At 42.6% G+C, this 20,158-nt stretch overlaps 1 gene segment (V, D, J or C); it reads left to right on the top strand.

Moving 5' to 3' along the window:
- The first annotated feature begins 923 nt into the window (after positions 1-923).
- LOC122441774 overlaps positions 924-20,158 on the top strand; it is a 114,597-nt gene continuing 95,362 nt past the window's right edge. The window contains 2 exon segments of the V gene segment in view: positions 924-987; positions 1,381-1,682. Of these exon segments, the coding sequence occupies positions 939-987; positions 1,381-1,682 (351 nt within the window).

Here is a 20,158-nt window from a genome sequence, read left to right as displayed (position 1 = left end):
ATGGAGAGGGAGGCGGGAGCGGGGATCAGGATGGGGAACACATGTGAATCCATGGCTGATTCATGCCAATGTATGGCAAAAACCACTACAATATTGTAAAGTAATTAGCCTCCAACTAATTAAAATAAATGAAAAAAAAAACAGATTTAATTATAAATAAAGAAATTTAAGAAGAAATCCTTCCTAATCATAGGAAATGACAGTTGATGGCAACTCAAATATACAGGGAGAAATAAAGGTGTCAAAAATAGAAAAGAAACAAAAATGAAGTTATAAAGAACAATAACAGAACATTTACCTTTTGTGAAGTCTAAATCCAGGAATAAAGCAATTGTAATAGATCTCAGGATAACAGTTACCTGTGCTGAATTATCAGGAACAGTTATTTATTGACTTGGAAGGTGAATAAGTGGATATGTCTTAAGAGTTTGAAATATTCTCTACTATCATGCAGATAGTGAATATTCATAAAAACTGTATTCAGTTGCATGTTTAACACTTCTTTCTTTTGCTCTCTATGTGTTTCATCTCAATTACAACTTTAGAAGACCAAAGCTAGACTCAAACAAATATGAAAAAAAGCTTAAGATGAGTATATATATGAACACTCATTGAAGAGAAGTATAAAATCTGCCTGGGAAAGAGCTAAAGAAGGAGAAATCTGGTAGAGGAAACAGAAGGAAACATTTAAACCTGTGTTCTCTCCACTTGGACAGCATAAATGTTAACTCTATTTAGGTACAAACACAGAAAATATTTTGTTACTTCGCTGACATGAGAGGCCAACTCTTTCCCTTGGTCTCTGTCCACAGAGCTGCCCCAACCAGGAGATTTGCATGTTGCTCCCTAGGGAGGACCGTCCCTTGCAAGTCTGAGATAAAAGCTCAGCTCTGGTCTTGCTCTGACTTATCAGGACTCCTCAGTTCACACTTCTGAACATGAGGTTCCCGGCTCAGCTCCTGGGGCTCCTCCTGCTCTGGGTCCCAGGTGAGGATGGAGGGGGATGAGAAGGGAAGGTGTTGGTGTGAGGGAGAGTGGGCTCCGGGGCAGCCTTGGTCTTCATGAGTCTTTGTCCACATGTTAGATGCAAACCTCTGTAAAGGTCAGTGATGTTTTATGATGAGAGAATGAGGATGGATATAGAGGGGAACAAACACGTGTGCTCTGGTGAAGACTGTGACATAGCAAGTGTGGGCAAATGGGCATGAGCCCTAGAGATCTGTTTTTACATTGTGAGCCTCTGATACATTTTGAAATGGGATATTTTCAGTATTAATCAGAATCTAAACTAATTTAGCCTAAAGTAAACAACAAACAGAAAATTCTGTGTATGACTATGAAGTGTGTCTTAAATCTTATCCTTTTCTCTGATGATTTTAGGATCCAGTGGAGACATTGTGCTGACCCAGACTCCACTCTCCCTGTCTGTCGTCCCTGGAGAGACGGCCTCCATCTCCTGCAAGTCACGTCAGAGCCTCCTGCATAGTGATGGAAAAACTTATGCGTATTGGCTCCTACAGAAGCCAGGCCAGTCTCCACAGCGACTGATCTATCAGGTTTCCAACCGTGACACTGGGGTCCCAGACAGGTTCACTGGAAGTGGGTCAGGGACAGATTTCACACTGACAATCAGCAGAGTGCAGGCTGAGGATGCTGGAGTCTATTACTGTTGTCAAGGTACAGAAGATCCTCCCACAGTGATACAGCCCTGAGCACAAACCTCCCTGCCTGGGTGGCTCAGCTATTCAAAGTGCATCTTCTCTGGGGAACTGACAGCGGATGCTCTGAGTCTGTGTAAGAGGGAGATAGTGGATATCTCAGGAAACAGGTTGCAGTGAGGGGTCTGGACCATGAGAGCCTTGGCTACACTTTAGGCACCACATGTTAGCAACAGTGCTGGCAAGGCAGAAGCAGCAAGAGAGCAGAGGGTGTCCAAGTTTTTCCTGTAGTTTTCTTAGCTTTGTCAGTCCTTTGTGGATATTCACACGTCACGACATTTTTTTTGTTTAATCTCTGTGATATGCACAGACAGTGAGTTCAGATTTACAGTTTTTAAATTGGTTTGTTTGTTTCTTTTGTACTGCCCCAGTCTTAGGGGAATCATTTGCTTGGTATCCAAGAACTGTGAGCATGCATGTGAAAATCTGAGGGAACATGACCAGAGGGACCACTATGATTATTATAAGCAGAATAATTGCCAATATCCATTCCATAGTATACTTTGAAGTCCTGGTCTCCAAGACCCAAAGCAATCAATATCAAATATATCAAAAAAAAAAAAAAGATCTTACTGAAAAAGTCAACTTTTAAATCAATTTACATAACCAAGTTTCAATTTCCCTAAAGAGTTAAGCTAGTCACAGCAAGTGGTGTTGGCCGCAGCACACAGGCACCTCCTTGCTCAGTTAGAAGAGAATCACGTTATTGTTGAGTCACTGGTTGTGTTCAGTTCCTTGAGACTGCATAGACTGCAGCATGCCTGTCTTCCCTGTCCTTCACTATCTCCTGGAGTTTGCTCAAATTCATTTCCATTGAGTCAGTGATGCTATCTAACCATATCTTCTGCCACCCATCCAATGTGGTGCTGGAGATGACTCTTGAGAGCCCCTTGGACAGCAAGGAGATCAAATCAGTCAATCCTAAAGAAAATCAACTCTGAATATTCATTGGAAGAACTGATGCTGAAGCTCCAATACTTTGGCTACCTGATGTGAAGAGCTGACACATTGGAAAAGACCCTGATGTTGGGAAAGATTGAAGGCAAAAGGTGAAGAGGGTGGCAAAAGAGAATCAAGGACAATCTTATGATTAAAATCAACTTTGGCCAGAGAGCCTAAGGAATTTTATTGGCAGCTATTGCCTTAACAGTAGATTCTGCAATATTCTCAAGAGTTGAGAATAGGTTCCTGGGCTTCCCTGGTGGCTCAGTGAGGAGAGATAGAATCGATCCCTGATCCGGGAAGATCCCACATACCGTGGAGCAACTAAGCCCGTGCACCGCAACTATTGAGCCTGTGCTTTAGAGCCCACAAGCCACAATTACTGAAGCCCATGAACCTTAGTGTCCATGCTCTGCAACAAGAAAATCCACTGCAATAAGAAGCCCACACACCACAACTAGAGAGTAGCCCATGCTTGCCTCGACTAAATGCCCGCACAGCAGTGAAGACCCGCAGTCAAAAAGAAATACATAAATAAATAATTATAAATATAAATAAATAACTATAAAAGAATAGAATAAGTTCCTGATCATAGCCTCACTTGTATTCATTCCTAACCAGGAAAGTAAGAACCTGTCAAAGGAAGCTAATTTTGAGTCGAAATCACCTCTTGGTAAGTCCTTCTTATATCAACAATGTAAATTCAGGGGCGTTGACCATTGAGATGTCTCTGTCTGGGAGCAGTTGGGGCACAGTTATGTAACCTAAGAGGCATTGCCTGGTTGTGATCTAGGTATTTATAAGCTCAAGGAGAATGATAAATGTCAAAGAAAACAATGAATCCTGTTGGGTCACAAACTACTTCCAAAAAAGTAGCACTGTTCATGAATTCTAGGTTAGCATCATGGACAGATCAAAGTTTTTAATGATATGTCAAGCAATCCAGAAACTACTCTCCTTATCAAAGGACTGGAGTATACTGATGTTTTCATTATCTTTCCAGTCCAACCCTAGAGCGAAAAAAGAAAAGAAGGAAGTGTTTCATGTTTATATAAAGTAGCAAGTCTTGACCTAGTATCTGGGCAGAAGGAGTCTACATCAATATCAGCTACTTCTCTTCCTCATCAATTTGATTTAGAAGCCTCTAGTATCTGTAAGGACCAGACGTCAGGCAGAGCCTTCTTTAGCTGTGAGATGTGCACTCAAGACTCAAGCCCCTGAATTTCAGTGAGGAAAATTTGGTACAGTCTTCCCTGGTGGTCCTGTGGTAAAGAATCTGCCTGTCAATGCAGGAGATGCAGGAGACACAAGGGACGTGGGTTCAATTCCTGGGTCTGGAAGCACACACACACACCCCCAAAGGACACTCACAAAGTAGTAAACAGCATAGGTTCATCGCCTTTTGTAAAACCAGGAAGCAAAGTGGAAACCAACTCCCAAACTTCAGACACTTTGTTCATGTGTACTTTAGACAATTTGAATCTTTCAGTAAACATAGGCTTACACAACCACAAAAAGGCAGGATGTGCTTGTTTTAGGAAAGATAGAGAAGGGTCTTCATCATGGAAGAGGGTACCACCCGGTTCCTGTGACATCACTAAACAGAGTAAAGTTGAGAACTAGTGAGAACTGAGAATTTAAAGACCACTTTTCCAGTGCACCATAACCTGCCCTCCCAGTACATCCCAAGGAAACTGAGGGATGCCAGTGAGGCACCGGAGAGAAACTGCCCCATGAATAATGACTGAGACAGGACTGACTGATCCTGTGCCTCAAACCTGATGGCTTGACAGTCACTCCATGTGAGCACAGAGGCTTGAACAGCAAATGACTGAATGGCCTCCACAGCTTTTGGATCCCAGATTTGGTGGGGACATTGCAATACTTAGACAATTAACACCTAACTGAAAACTACACACGGCAATCCTATGTGACCACATTCTTGGATAGCACCTGGCAACCGACTGTATTTGTTGCAATCATTTGAAAGAAAACGTGTCTGAAAATTGCAAGAAAGAAGCACACGTTGCCCTAGAGAGTTCAGTTCAGTTCAGTCGCTCAGTCGTGTCCGACTCTTTGTGACCCCATGAATCGCAGCACGCCAGGCCTCCCTGTCCATCACCAACTCCCGGAGTTTACTCAAACCCATGTTCATCGAGTCAGTGATGCCATCCAACCATCTCATCCTCTGTCATCTCCTTCTCCTCCTCCCCTCAGTCTTTCCCAGCATCAGGGTCTTTTCAAATGAGTCAGCTCTTCGCATCAGGTTGCCAAAGTATTGGAATTTCAGCTTCAACATCAGTCTTTCCAATGAATACCCAGGACTGATCTCCTTTAGGATGGACTGGCTGGATCTCCTTGCAGTCCAAAGGACTCTCAAGAATCTTCTCCAACACCACAGTTCAAAAGCATCAATTCTTCGGCACTCAGCCTTCTTCACAATCCAACTCTCACATCCACACATGACCACTGGAAAAACCATAGCCTTGACTAGACAGACCTTTGTTGGCAAGGTAATGTCTCTGCTTTTTTTTTTTTTTTTTTTTAATTTTTTATTAGTTGGAGGCTAATTACTTCACAACATTTCAGTGGGTTTTGTCATACATTGATATGAATCAGCCATAGATTTACACTTATTCCCCATCCCGATCCCCCCTCCCACCTCCCTCTCCACCCGATTCCTCTGGGTCTTCCCAGTGCACCAGGCCCGAGCACTTGTCTCATGCATCCCACCTGGGCTGGGGATCTGTTTCACCATAGATAGTATACATGCTGTTCTTTTGAAACATCCCACCCTCACCTTCTCCCACAGAGTTCAAAAGTCTGTTCTGTATTTCTGTGTCTCTTTTTCTGTTTTGCATATAGGGTTATCGTTACCATCTTTCTAAATTCCATATATATGTGTTAGTATGCTGTAATGTTCTTTATCTTTCTGGCTTACTTCACTCTGTATAATGGGCTCCAGTTTCATCCATCTCATTAGGACTGATTCAAATGAATTCTTTTTAACGGCTGAGTAATATTCCATGGTGTATATGTACCACAGCTTCCTTATCCATTCATCTGCTGATGGGCATCTAGGTTGCTTCCATGTCCTGGCTATTATAAACAGTGCTGCGATGAACATTGGGGTGCACGTGTCTCTTTCAGATCTGGTTTCCTCAGTGTGTATGCCCAGAAGTGGGATTGCTGGGTCATATGGCAGTTCTAATTCCAGTTTTTTAAGGAATCTCCACACTGTTCTCCATAGTGGCTGTACTAGTTTGCATTCCCACCAACAGTGTAAGAGGGTTCCCTTTTCTCCACACCCTCTCCAGCATTTATTGCTTGTAGACTTCTGGATAGCAGCCATCCTGACTGGCGTGTTGTCTCTGCTTTTTAATATGCTCTCTAAATTGGTCATAACTTTCCCTCTAAGAAGTCAGCGTCTTTTAATTTCATGGCTGCAACCACCATCTGCAGTGATTTTGGAGCCCAGAAAAATAAAGTCAGCCACTGTTTCCACTGTTTCTCCATCTATTTTCCATGAACTGATTGGACCAGATGCCATGATCTTAGTTTTCTGAATGTTGAGCTTTAAGCCAACTTTTTCATTCTCCTGTTTCACTTTCATCAAGAGGCTTTTTAGTTCTTCTTCACTTTCTGCCATAAGGGTGGTGTCATCTGCATATCGAGGTTATTGATATTTCTCCTGGCAATCTTGATTCCAGCTTGTGCTTCTTCCAGTACATCAGCGTTTCTCGTGATGTACTGTGCATATAAGTTAAATAAGCAGGGTGACAATATACAGCCTTGATGTACTCCTTTTCCTGTTTGGAACCAGTCTGTTGTTCCATGTCCAGTTCTAACTTTTGCTTCCTGACCTGCATACAGGTTTCTCAAGGGGCAGGTCAGGTGGTCTGGTATTCCCATCTGTCTCAGAATTTTCCACACTTTATTGTGATCCACACAGTGAAAGGCTTTGGCATAGTCAATAAAGCAGAAATAGATGTTTTTCTGGAACTCTCTTGCTTTTTCGATGATCCAGCAAATGTTGGCAATTTGATCTCTGGTTCCTCTGCCTTTTCTAAAATCAGTTTGAACATCTGGGAGTTCACGGTTCACGTATTGGTGAAGCCTGGCTTGGAGTATTTCAAGCATTACTTTACTTTACTTGCCCTAGACACGACGCTTTCAAATAAAAGGAAAGCACCACAGGGGTGTCGGTACCTAAATGGCCACAAGATGGCGCACATGCACAGCAATGATCTCAAGAAGGCTGGGTGTGTATATAATGTTGCTGTTCAGTTGCTAAATTGTGTCGGACTCTCTTGCGACCGCATGCACTGTAGCCTACCAGGCTTCTTGTGTACAATAATCCACACTTATCTTCAGTTTTGATTTCCACTGTTTCAGTTACCTACAGTCAAGTATGGTTCAAAAATATGGAGTGGAAATTCCAGAAATAAACAGTTCATGTGTTCCACATTTCCAAGTAGTTTCTACAGTCTAGGACTGCTCACAAAAACAAACGAGCAAACAAAAGCAAATAATTCATCAGTTTTAACTAGCCTGTCATTCTTAGTAACGTGATGAAATCTCATCCCAACCTATTCAGTCCCCCAGGGAGGGGAGTCATCTGTTTGACCAGCGAATGTACACTGCTTATCCCATCTCCCCATTAGTCACTTGGAGCCTTCTCTGCAATCAGATCTGTTGTCCTGGTATCACTGTGCTTGGTGTTAAGGATATAGTCTGAGAGTCTAATCAGTACTTCTTCTAGTATCTGGAATCCTTTGCTGGAAGTAGGAATAACTGGTCTTTGCATGTCATCCTTTACACCATTTGGGCTACGTACATCAGAATGTGGGCTTCCCCGGTGGCTCAGAGGTCAAGAATCTGCCCGCCAGTGCAGGAGATGAGGGCTTGATCCCTGGATTGGGAAGATCCCCTTGAAAAGGAAATGGCAACTTACTCCAGTATTCTTGCCTAGAAAAATCCCACAGACAGAGGAGCCTGGTGGGCTACAGTCCATAGGGTTTCAAAGAGCCAGACAGAACTTAGCGACTAAACAAAAATAACAATATGAGAATGTATTGTTAAGACAACTCAAGCTATTCATGACAGGCAGTACAGGTTAACAAGACTTCCAGTGTGGCCCTGTTCTGTGGAAACTGCCAGCCACACTGTAGTCTCTTCTTGTTGCTGTTCAGTTATTACTTCATGTCTGATCCTATGGTCTCTGTTATTGTTAGTCACTCAGTCGTGTCTGACTCTTTGTGACCCCATGGGCTGTAACTCGCCAGTCTCCTCTGTCCATGGGATTCTCAAGGGAACAATACTGGAGTGAGTTGCCATGCCCTCTTCTGGGGAATCTTCCTGACCCAGGGATCAAACCCACATCTCCCTGCATCTACTGCATTTCAGGTGGATTTTTTATCCACTGAGCCACCGGGGAAGCCTATCTATATCTAAATCTATTTATCTACCTATATATATATATATATATATATACACAAAATCTGTAGCTGTTACATATAGTATTTTATTAGGTACAGTTAATTCAACTGTTCTGGCTATAATAAAATTGAATTTGAAATTTTAAAAAATTTAAATTCACAGTGAAATTTTAAATGCAGCAGAGGTTCTTGACCCTGTCTGCAGTAGCGCTCCTGCTTCTCCTTAGGTTTATGGAGCCCCAACTCTGTCCTGCTCTGACAGGTGAAGATGGGTAAGCCTCTCCCCAAGTCAGAGGAGGATCAAGGATTAGAATAAAATACTATCCGTTCAGGTAGGGAGAAATAAAAGACAGACAGTGTGAGGATGGTTTCCCTAAAGGGTTTTAAACCCTCATAAAAGAAGGGGAGGTAAAGAGTTTTGCACTGCATTTCTTCCTGAAGCACTTAGGAAGATATGATGTTAAGAGCAGTTGTAGCCCTCTTGTGTCCATGAGGCATTAAGCCAATAATTGAAAAGTGAATGTGGAAAAGATGGTAAAACATAAATATGCAAAGAACCTGGGTCTTCTCTGCAGTCAGTGAGCTGGTTCACCATCACTACAAGCACCGACCTTCAGATTTTCTGTTGTTCTCTAAGCCATTACTATAGTGTTTTTTCTTTCACTTCTAAAATTATTCTAACTTATATAGAAAAGATATGTCAAGGGAAGAGCTTGGGGAGGGTGAACTTAGATCTGCTTTTTAGTAAAGGACAGTGATTCTCATAGGTCTGTGTGAGTGTTTGTGGGGAGTCAGAGGCATGAAAGACAGGAAACCACAAGAAATCATGTCCTCCCTGACATCTTAGTCATCCTGTGCCCATGGATAGAGAAACCAAATCATTTTGAAGAGTTCATGAATTCCACTTTCTCTGTCTCCATTTCTCTTGATATTTTAAGCTTGAAAGAGTCTCTTATTCTCCTTAATTCCTCCTTCCACTCAGGATCATTAAAATAGAATTGCCATCAGAAACAGACAAGAAAATGAGAAAAGACCAAATCAGGGATTATGTGGCACTAGTATGTGTGTTCACAGATTTTCCTCCGTTCTGACCTGCCCTTAAAGAGAAGTTGTTGACTCATCCAGCCAGATTCTTACCAGAGGTATATTTTGAGAATTTACAATGAAAACTTCCAGACAGTCAGTGCTGGATTTTCAGGGAGGGAGGCAGAAAGGTGATTATGGATTCACAGCTTAGGGGAGGCCAGAGTGAGTCTTGGCTGGGTTTGCGCATGTGAGAAGAAAGAACTTAGACCTTAGACCTACAGACACAGCCTGAGGAGCTCCATGGTGGGGACCACTGATCAAAGAGTCACAAGGACATGGGCTGGTTCTCATTGAAAGCCCATCTCATCATTGGACACTCCTGCCTGTCCTTCAGGTTGGGATCCATTGTTATCAATGTCCCCACATGTTCCCCAAAGGCAATGACTGTTAGATCCTTAGTGGAGGTTGGATGGACCCCTCCAGATAAAGTAGGCTTCACACAATAATGTGTGGGAAGGAGCCCGAAAGTGAGACAGGAGAGTTGCTGTTCAGAAGGCAAATAGGTTGATGATCAGTGTAAAACAACAACTAGTGGGCACTGGGATTATTGAAGGACTTTATACTAATTACCTATAACATCACCAATTCAATGGACATGAGTCTGAGCAGACTCAGGGGGACAGTGAATGACCGGGAAGCCTCACGTGCTGCAGTCCATGGGGTCACAGAGAGTTAGACATGACTTAGTGACTAAACAACAATAACAATGCAAATTACACTGACATATCTCTATACTTGAGCGTTCTCCCACTCGCTGATAGCCAATCTACTCGGTCGCTTTTGAAGTCTAAAGTCTTAGTGATTCTAGGCTGGCTAAGAAGAGAAGTATCACAAAAGTGCTGCTTTTCTCCTGTCAAGGGGCATCATTTTCCTGCAGGTCCTTGTCAAGGGATGGCAAATTTTTCTCCTAAGTATTTCAGACATTTTCACAGGCTTACTACTCCCATCTCAGGTCATAAATGGCCACAGTTCAAAGAATTCTTTCTAGCAGCCTTTGTTTTTGTCTTTGTTTCTGGTCTGCTCTGTGCCACATACCCATCTCACCACGTTAACCCAAGTTTCTACAAAGACCTGATGCCTCGTGCACTCCTAGTGCCCTGAGCATTTTCTACCCCCATCTTTCTGGGGCTCAGGAGCAGCTGTCTGGTACCTGATTTTCCAGAGAGCAGGTCAGCGTAAAAAGACACTCTCCTCTGTTCCTCTTCAGCGGTGAGTGGGGATATAATCCTGACCCAGAGGCCAGTCTGGCTTGCCTGTATCTCTTGAAGGAGAGTCACCATTTCTGGTCAAGCCAGAGCCAATGTATACGGAGAAATATCTTGGATCCAAATATTAGACAAAGACTTGAAGCCCCGTATATCTCAGATCTCTGCTTTGGCATGAGCATCCCAGCCTCATTCAGTGGCAGGGAAATGAAACTTACTCTGCCCTCAGCATCACTGCCCTGGAGCCTGGGCCCTCAGTTGTATTTCTGCAGGCAGGACTTGGAGGGGCCAAACTCTGGTGGCACAGCCTGTGCACAAATTTCTTGCTGCTCCCTTGGGCCTGAGTTTCTAAGGAATCTGCTTGCCACCAGGCTGCCAGGATCATGTACCAGACAGACCCACTGACACTGGGAACTCCGGACTGAAAGCCACATTTTTTTTCTTGGTCAATGTAGCATTGCTGTCAATGTCCTGAGTCTTTCCACTTTGTGCATCTGCTGACTCCCACAGGCTCTCTTTGTACCTCCCTGTCCTCTCTGAAGCTGGGGAGGCCTCTACCTCATGCCTTCCCTGGTGGGCCAGAGAAACTGGAAGGGGCACCTCTGGAGCAACCCGCAGTCAGGGACTGAAGGAGGTGAGTAAATATCTCTCAGCTCGCTCACATCTCAGGTGGAATAACTCGGTGACCTATCCTTCCGTTTCCAGATGGGGCTGAGAACCAGGTATGCTCCTCAGCAACAGGCCTGCTGGTGTACCTGTCACCGTCCCTCTTCTCTCCCGTCTCACTTTCCTCCTCCCCTGCTGGTGTTCCCTGCCTCTCTCACACATGCTGCCTCGTCACAAGATGACTTCGGCTGATGACTATCCCTAGAGAGGAATGGTGTCCCTCCTTCTTCCAATTTTCAGATCACAGACAAGCCCCTTTTCGTAGATGAAAGTTATTCAGAAAGGGATTCTGGGAAGGGATGCAGATTAGAGTCCAGGTGAACACAGAGTAATGCTAAGCTAATAAATAGGCAACCTGGCTCACTTCTGTGATACTCCAGCATCCATAACACAAGTTGACCCTTGCTGAAGATTCCAATCAAAAATACAACACCACTGTGCCTCAGTCTAATATCATACAATGACCCTTTGTAAAACTCAAGATACATCTTTCTATTTCCCCAAAGGGGATGCTTTTTTATTTTTTAACTCACACACAATCACATTTACATAATAAAATTGAAAGACAAAATTATAAGGCTAATCACTATAAGTAAACCTTATAAATAAATATAAGGAAAAAGAAGGTGCAAATTGAGATAGAGATATAAGTATAGATATTATATATAATATCTATTTAAATATTTAAATCTATTAAATATTTAAATATATTAATATAAATATATATATAAATGTAGATATAGAGCTTTTTTTTTCTTAAATTGGGGGGCCAAGTCAGTCATGAATAGCATTTATAATTTTATTTTTCCACTACTCAATTTCCACTTGCTCTGTATAGCAACCCTTTTGCTGTATAGTAACTCTAGTCTCTTACTCCTTAACGGATTAAACTATTTGAAATTTGTCATGTATTGTGCTACTGCAGTGCTTCCCTGGTGGCTGAGACGGTAAAGAATTCACCTGCAATACAGGAGATCCGAGTTCAATTCCTGGAGAAAGGAATGGCAACCAACTTCAGTACTGTTGCCTGGAGAATTCCACGGACAGAGGACCTGGTAGGCTATACAGTCCATGGGGTCACAAAGAGTCGGACACGACTGAGCGACTAACACACAAACACACACGTGCTACTATATTCTTCTATTGACAGTAAAATTTTACCCTCTCTACTTGAGAATACTAAGGGGCACTCCAAGAAATCCCTACATCCTGGATATATTCCTCTCTGCCACTAGTGGGTATTGGCAGCTCTCGTTTACCTGCACATTAAGGATAACTGCACAACTCAGTAGAGGTCAAAGAGGAAGACATTCTAGCCTCAATGATAGCCCCAGGTACCAAATACTGAGATCTTGTAAAATTTCTTTCAGTTTCTTGAAATCTATCATCCAGGACAGGACCTGTCTTAGATGAAAAAGTGGCAAGAAAAGCATGTTTTGAACACTGACAGGAACAGAAGAGAGCTTTCCAGGTGGTGCTAGCGGTAAAGAACCTGACTGCCAGTGCAGGGGCCATGAGAGACACAGTTTAGATCCCTGAGTCAGGAAGATCCCCTGGAGGAGGAAATGGCAACCCACTCCAGTGTTACTGCCTGGGAAATCCCATGGACAGAGCATCCTGGTGGGCTACAGTTCATGGAGTCGCAAAGAGTGGGACACAACTGAAGCAACTTAGCACGCACACGCACATAAGAACAAAAGAACATCCTGCTAAAAGAAGAGTGAAGTGAAGTGAAAGTCGCTCAGTCGTGTCCTACTCTTTGCGAGTCCATGGACTGTACCATGGAATTCTCCAGGCAAGAATACTGGAGTGGGTAGCCTTTCCCTTCTCCAGGGGATCTTCCCAACCCAGGGATCGAACCCAGGTCTCCCGCATGGCAGGCGGATTCTTTACCAGCTAAGCCAATTCTGTGGCCTCCAAGGAAAAACACACTGCCCATAGGTAAATTTGAGCTGCTCTGCTCAGACTTAGGCATCTGGCAGACACTGCACCCATGCTATGTTATGAGCAGCTATGCCCAACTCTGTCCAACCCTCTGCTAATTTTCATGTTACTGTAGATCAACCCACTCCCCTGGAGACTTATTAATGCTTCAATCACATCTTGTGCACATACCAGTCCCAGTCAGGACACAGAGTGAACATGAGGGCCCCCACTCAGCTCCTCAGTCTCCTTCTGCTCTGGCTCCGCCCAGGTAAGGATGGAGAACTTTAGGAATTTACTCTGCCTGTGTGGTCAGTACTTCCTGGTCCTACAGGATAGTCACTATATCATTAGTAATAACTTGGATTATTACTAATAATCAACGTCAGCCATCAAGGGACCCAGATGTTTTTATGCTTCTAGTCTCAGGTGCCAGGTGTGACCTCCAGGTCACCCAGTCTCCATCCTTCCTGTCTGCATCTCTAGGATGCAGAGTCTCCATCACTTGCTGGGCCAGTCAGAGCATTGACAGTGAACTAGACTGGTATCCACAGAAACCAGGGCAAGATTCTAAGCTCCTGATCTATTATTCAACCAGACTGCACACCAGAGTCCCATCCTGGTTCAGTGGCAGTGGATCTGGGACAGATTTCACCCTCACCATCAGCAGTCCGGAGGCTGAAGATGCTGCAACTTACTACTGTCAACAGGATCATAGTACACCTCCCACAGTGTTACACACCTAAACATAAACCACCCAGGGCAGCAGAAGTGTGAGGCTGGGCTGCCCCAGCTGCTCAGAGCATTTCAGAGATGCACCCATGCTTTGATGCCACTGTAAGGTCTGGTAGAAGGGGCAGGGAGCCTCCTCAGCACACTGACTCCTTGCTCCTCCTCAGCGTCAGCAGCATAGACATGACTCTTCCCCACCTGATTTAATGAAGGACAGATGATTATACCGGCAGAGTCTGGTTTATGACACCCATCAGAGTTCACTCAGCAAAAGAAAAGTCAGTCTACATATTCCAGGCAGGGATTTTTAAAAATACATAGAAACGTTTGTTCCAATGCTGCTCTCAGCCACATGTAAAATAAATAGGCAGTGGGAATTTGCTGTGTGATGCAGGGAGTTCTAATCCGGTGCTCTGTGACAACCTATCGGGGTAGGATGGGCTGGGAGGTGGGAGATTCAAAACGGAGGGTACATACATATACTTATGGCTGATTCATGTTGATGGATGGCAAAAACCAACACAATATTGTAATTATCCTCCAATAAAAAATAAAAAGGAAAAATACATGGAGTGTGAGTCTTAAATATAACCTTTCAAAGTCTGGGGAGTGTGATACTAGCTGAAGCAGTGGGAGAAATAAGTGATTCTCTGGTGCTCCAGGTGTGGGAATTGCGCCCCCTGGTGTGGGAATTGTAAAATTCAACATCGGCCATCAAGGCACCCAGAAGGATACTAACCCCACAGAGAACCAGGTAATAATAAGTGGACTTATTACCCAGCATAAGCTGTGGACCTGAAGAGCCGATGAACCTACTCTAACCCCACTCGGCTGTAGCCTGAGAACACCTGGAGAGTGTTTACCTAGGTAGATATCCATACATACCCTCACTTTTGATCCAGCAATAGCCCTTCTTGGTATTTACCAAAATTAGTTTAAAACTTATATTCACCTACACATGGATTTAATAGCATCTTTATTCATAGTTGCTCATATTTGGAAGTAATCAAGATGTTCGTCAGCAAGTGAATGGGTAAATAAAATGTTGCACATTCAGACTATGGAATATCGTTGCTGTTTAGTCACTAAGTCATGTCTGACTCTTTTGTGACCCCATGGATTGTAGCCCACCAGGCTCCTTCCGTCCATAGGATTTCCCAGGCAAGAATACTGGAATGAGTTGCCATTTCCTTCTCCAGGGGATCTTCCCAACCCAGGGATAGAACCCGTGTCTCCTGCATTGACAGGTAGGTTCTTACCACTGAGCCACAAGGGAAGCTCATGGAATATTACTCAGCTCTGAAAAGAAATAGCTATCAAGCCATGAAAAGACACGGAGCAAAGTTAAATGCATATTACTAAGTGAAAGACGTCTATCTGGAATGGCTACATATTACATGATTCCCACTATATGACATTCTTAGTAGCAGGATTATGAAGATTATTAAAAGGTTAGTGGTTGCCAGAGATTGGGTACAGTAGAGGAGAAGGATAAATAGGCAGAGCACAGAGAGTTTCCAGGGTTATGAAAGTATTCTGTGTAATGTTAAAATGATGAATGTGTTTCATTGAACATTTGTCCAAACCCATAGAATGTACAACACCAACAGTGATCCCTAAGGTAAACTATGGACTTCCAATGATCTAAATGTGTCAATATAGGTTCATCAAATGTAACAGAGGTGCCACTCTGGTGAGTCATGTTGCTAACGGGGGAGGCTGTACTTTGTGGGGCAGGGAGCAAAAGAGGAATCCCCTTACCTTCCAGTTAATTATTCGACCAGTACATTTTATTTCTTTTTTTTCAGAGTTGTCAATCTATTTTTTTCATTTATTTTTATTAGTTGGAGGCTAATTACTTTACAATATTGTAGTGGTTTTTGCCATACATTGACATGAATCAGCCATGGGTTTACGTGTGTTCCTCATCCCGATCTCCCCTCCCGCCTTCCTCCCCATCCAATCCCTCTGGGTCATCCCAGTGCACCAGCCCCGAGCACTTGTCTCATGCATCCAACCTGGACTGGTGATCTGTTTCACACTTGATAATATATAAGTTTCAATGCTATTCTCTCAGATCATCCTACCCTCGACTTCTCCCATAGAGTCCAAAAGTCTGTTCTGTACATCTGTCTCTTTTTCTGTCTTGTATATAGGGTTATCGTTACCATCTTTCTAAATTCCATATATATGCGTTAGTATACTGTATTGGTCTTTATCTTTCTGGCTTACTTCACTCTGTATAATGGGCTCCAGTTTCATCCATCTCATTAGAACTGATTCAAATGAATTCTTTTTAATCAGCCTGGCTAAATCATTCCATGGTCGTTTTTATGTACCACATCTTTTATCCATTTCGTCTGGCTGATGGGCATCTAGTTGCTTTCACTGTCCTGGCTTAAAAACATTGCTGCGAATGAACATTGGGGTTGCATGTGTTCTTTCAGATTCTGCGTTTCCTGAGTGTTATCGACCCAGGAGTGGATAGCTGGGTCATCATGGCAGTTTCTATTTCCATGTTTTTAAGGAATCTCACACTGTTCTCCATAGTGGCTGTAACTCAAGTTATGCATTCCCACACGTGTCAAGAGGTTCCCTTTTCTCCACACCTCTCCAGCATTTATTGCTTGTAGACTTTTGGATAGCATCCATTCTGACTGGCGTGTAATGGTACCCCATTGTGGTTTTGATTTGCATTTCTCTGATAATGAGTGATGTTGAGCATCTTTTCATGTGTTTGTTAGCCATCTGTATGCCTTCTTTGGAGAAATGTCTGTTTAGTTCTTTGGCCCATTTTTTGATTGGGTCATTTATTTTTCTGGAATTGAGCTGCCGGAGTTGCTTGTATATTTTTGAGATTAATCCTTTGTCTGTTGCTTCGTTTGCTATTATTCTCCCATTCGAAGACTGTCTTTTCACCTTGCTTATAGTTTCCTTTGTTTGCAAAAGCTTTTAAGCTTTAATCAGGTCCCATTTGTTTATTTTTGCTTTTATTTCCAATATTCTAGGAGGTGGGTCATAGAGGATCCTGCTGTGATTTATGTCAGAGAGTGTTTTCCCTATATTCTCCTCTAGGAGTTTTATAGTTTCTTGACCAGTACATTTTAAACTTCATCTATGTTGGTGGTGTGGCAGTCATGTGTTCCTTTTCACTGCAGAATAATTCTCTTATATATGAATATATCAAAATTAATGTATTCATTCTTTAATTAAAGAGTTGTTTTTAGCTTTATGGATTGAGTTGTTTCTGGAATATTATTTTCTTAGTATTTATTTACTTATTTATTTGGCTGCTGGAAGACAGGATCTTTTGTTTCAGCACATGGGTTTTCCTCTAGTTGCAGAACAAGGACTTCGTTGCTCTGTGGCCTCTGGGATCTTAGCTCCCTGATCAAGGATTGAACCTGCATCCCCTGCATTGGAAAGTGAACTCTTAATCACTGGGTCACCAGGGAAGTCCCTGGAATATTCCTGCGATGTCTTTTGTGGGATTATACACTCGTTTTCCTTGGATACATTCCTAAGTGTGGAAGTGCCAAGTCATAGGATTAGGATGGGTTTGGTAAACACTGCAAAATAGTTTTCCAAAATGGTGAGTGTATTAAAAAATCCTCCAGCCATGTATACAAGTTCCAGTTGCTGCAGTCCTTTCCAATATGTGGTATTGTCAGACTTTTTATAATCTCTGTATTGACGAAGATGAAGTGGTATTGTATTGCAAATTTATATTTCCCTGATGACCAATCATGCTGAAAGACTCTTTATATGTCTGCATGCTTGCTTAGTCACCCAGCCATATCTGACTCTACGACCCCATGGATGGTAGCCCACCAAGCTCCTCTGTTCAAGTGATTCTCCAGGCAAGAATATTACAATGGGTAGCCATCCCGTTCTCCAGGGGATCTTCCTGACCCAGGGATCAAAACTGAGTCTCCTGCATTGCAGACAGATTGTTTACCATCTGAGCCATCTGGGAATCCCTTTATATGTCTACATAGACATTTTTATGCTATTTATGTAGTATGGATCACATATAACACATAAAATATATATTTGAAGAACCTGCCTACAATGTGGGAGACCCGGGTTCAATCCTGGGTCAGGCAGATCCCCTAGAGATGGGAATGGCTACCCACTCCAGTATTCTTGCCTGGAGAATCCCATGGACAGAGGAGCCTGGCAGGCTGCAGTCCATGGGGTCACAAAGAGTGGACACAATTGAACAGCTAACACGTTCACTAGTTAACCTCTATTGTTCTCTTTATGTTTGCTTCGTGAGTTGACATGTGTATCCTGTTCAATAAATTTTGGCTACTTCTAGGGTCCAGAGATATTTTCCTAAACTTTCTTCTAGAAGCCTCAGTATTTTACCTCTCACATGAAAACTATAACTCTAATTTATATTTTTGCCTAGTGTTAGATGAATCAGAATTTTATTTACATTTCCATATCTAATAGGTCCTCACCATTTATTGTGAAACAAAAATAAACAAGCAAAAAACTAGGAAATTATACCCCACTTTAGTGCATCTGTTAGAAATCAAGTGATTGTGCATGTGGCTCTTTTTTCTTTCTATTTTTAAGATTTTTAAACTCTTTGTTGAATTTGTTATAATATTGCTTGTGTTTTATGTTTTAATTTTTTGGCCAGGAGGCACATGGAATCTTAGCTCCCTAATAAGGGGTCAAACCCACACCCCCAGCATTGGAGGGCGAAGTCTCAACCACTGGACCACCTGGGAAGTCCCAGCTCTTCTTCTTGATTCTGTTCTGTCTCATTTGTCTGTCTATCTATGCACCTAGGGTACACACACTGTTGATCATTGTAGTTTTATAATAATCTAGAAGAATGATATTATAAGTCTACTGACTTTATTTTTATTCTTTAAGGTTTTCCTGGTTCTTTGAATTTCCACATAAATTCTAGGATCATCTTTTCAGCTTCAAAAAATCCTTTGTGGATTTTCATTGGATTACATTGACTGTACGTGTCAAATTTGCAGAAATAAAATCTTAACAATACTGAACTTTCCACTCTATGGACAAGGAAAAAATCAGGGTACTGACCCAGGCTCTTGACTCCAGGAAGAGTCACCATAACCAGCCAGGACAGTTAATTCTTGATAGGTACTTAGCCTAGTATTAGCAGAACCCAGTGTAGGTTCCTATGATCTTCATCAGGAGTGCATCCATCTCTAATTTAGGGCTTTATTCTGGTTCAGTAGATTGGTTTAGGACAAGTACCTGGCCCACAGTTAGAGGCTTGCAGGTTAGAGATACTACAGAGTCACCCACCTTGGACCACCCTCACACAGTGCTACAGGTCAGGAATAATCCTCTTATGTTATCTGCTGACCCTTGAATTCAGTCTGCACCTGTTGCTTTCTATGCTCCCACAACTATTTTTGGAGTTACTGTGATGGTGTTCAGGAAAGCAGGGTAAAATTTCATGGAATATGATTAAAACTCATTTTATTCTAATTTCAACATTCAGTACATGATAGTAAATGACAAATCAGAAAAGTTGCAAAAAAAAATGAATCTGGAGCTCTATAGCATTTTTTTATTCACCTGCAAATGGTAAGAAGGCCATATACTTTGATTCCTTCTTGGTGATGGTGTTGCCAAAAGCTGTGGTGGGTCCAGCTGCTTGCCGCTCAAAAGCCAATAAACAGTCAGGTTGGTGGAAAGGAAAGTTTGCTTTATTTCAGATGTTGGCAGCTGGTGGGGGAGGGTGGCAGACATCTCTCCAAAGGCCGACCCCCCTGCCAACCACTGGCAACGAGTGGGGCAAGAGCTTTTGTAGACAGAAGGAAGGGGCTACACGCAGAAGCAGCACGGTCAGCTCTGACAGTCATCTTCATATTGGTCACTGATGGTCTGACCAGCCTGGTTGTTTTAGGTACAGTTAATCTTCAGTTCCAGGGCCCATTTTTTCACATTTCTTTGAGGCCAGTTCTCTGAATTGTGGCAGTTCATGTCCTGGGTACAGTCTGATCATCATGTAGTTACCTTCTCCACCTAGTGTCCTAGTATCTATAAGATAGCTCACAGGATATGGCTGAGAATATTATCTATAGCTCTTGAGAAAGAACTAAAGGTCCTTGACTATGCTTAATGACTACATTGTTATTTGGTCTCCTTTGATTGTTTTCCTTTGTTTTCATATGTTCTCACTTCTCTAATTAAACTTTTTCTGTGACTAAAGTTTTTCCACAGACAAAAGGCAGGCAGAGGACATGGGGGGAGCCCAAGGATCATAGGGTACTACTCCATTTCAGCAGCGTGACTATACAACCTGTTTATTCTTTTAGGTGTGAGACTGTTTGCCCTGTTTAAATTTAATAGTGTGGAAAGTGCTGTGACATAACATTCTCCTTCAAAAAATGTGATCACTACTCAAGCACTGTTCCCCAACAATGTAGAATTGTCCTGCTCCTCACAGATA

Source organism: Cervus canadensis, chromosome 5 (genome assembly GCF_019320065.1).
Source record: "Cervus canadensis isolate Bull #8, Minnesota chromosome 5, ASM1932006v1, whole genome shotgun sequence".
Taxonomy (NCBI): domain Eukaryota; kingdom Metazoa; phylum Chordata; class Mammalia; order Artiodactyla; family Cervidae; genus Cervus; species Cervus canadensis.
This window is presented reverse-complemented; position numbering and strand designations above follow the sequence as displayed.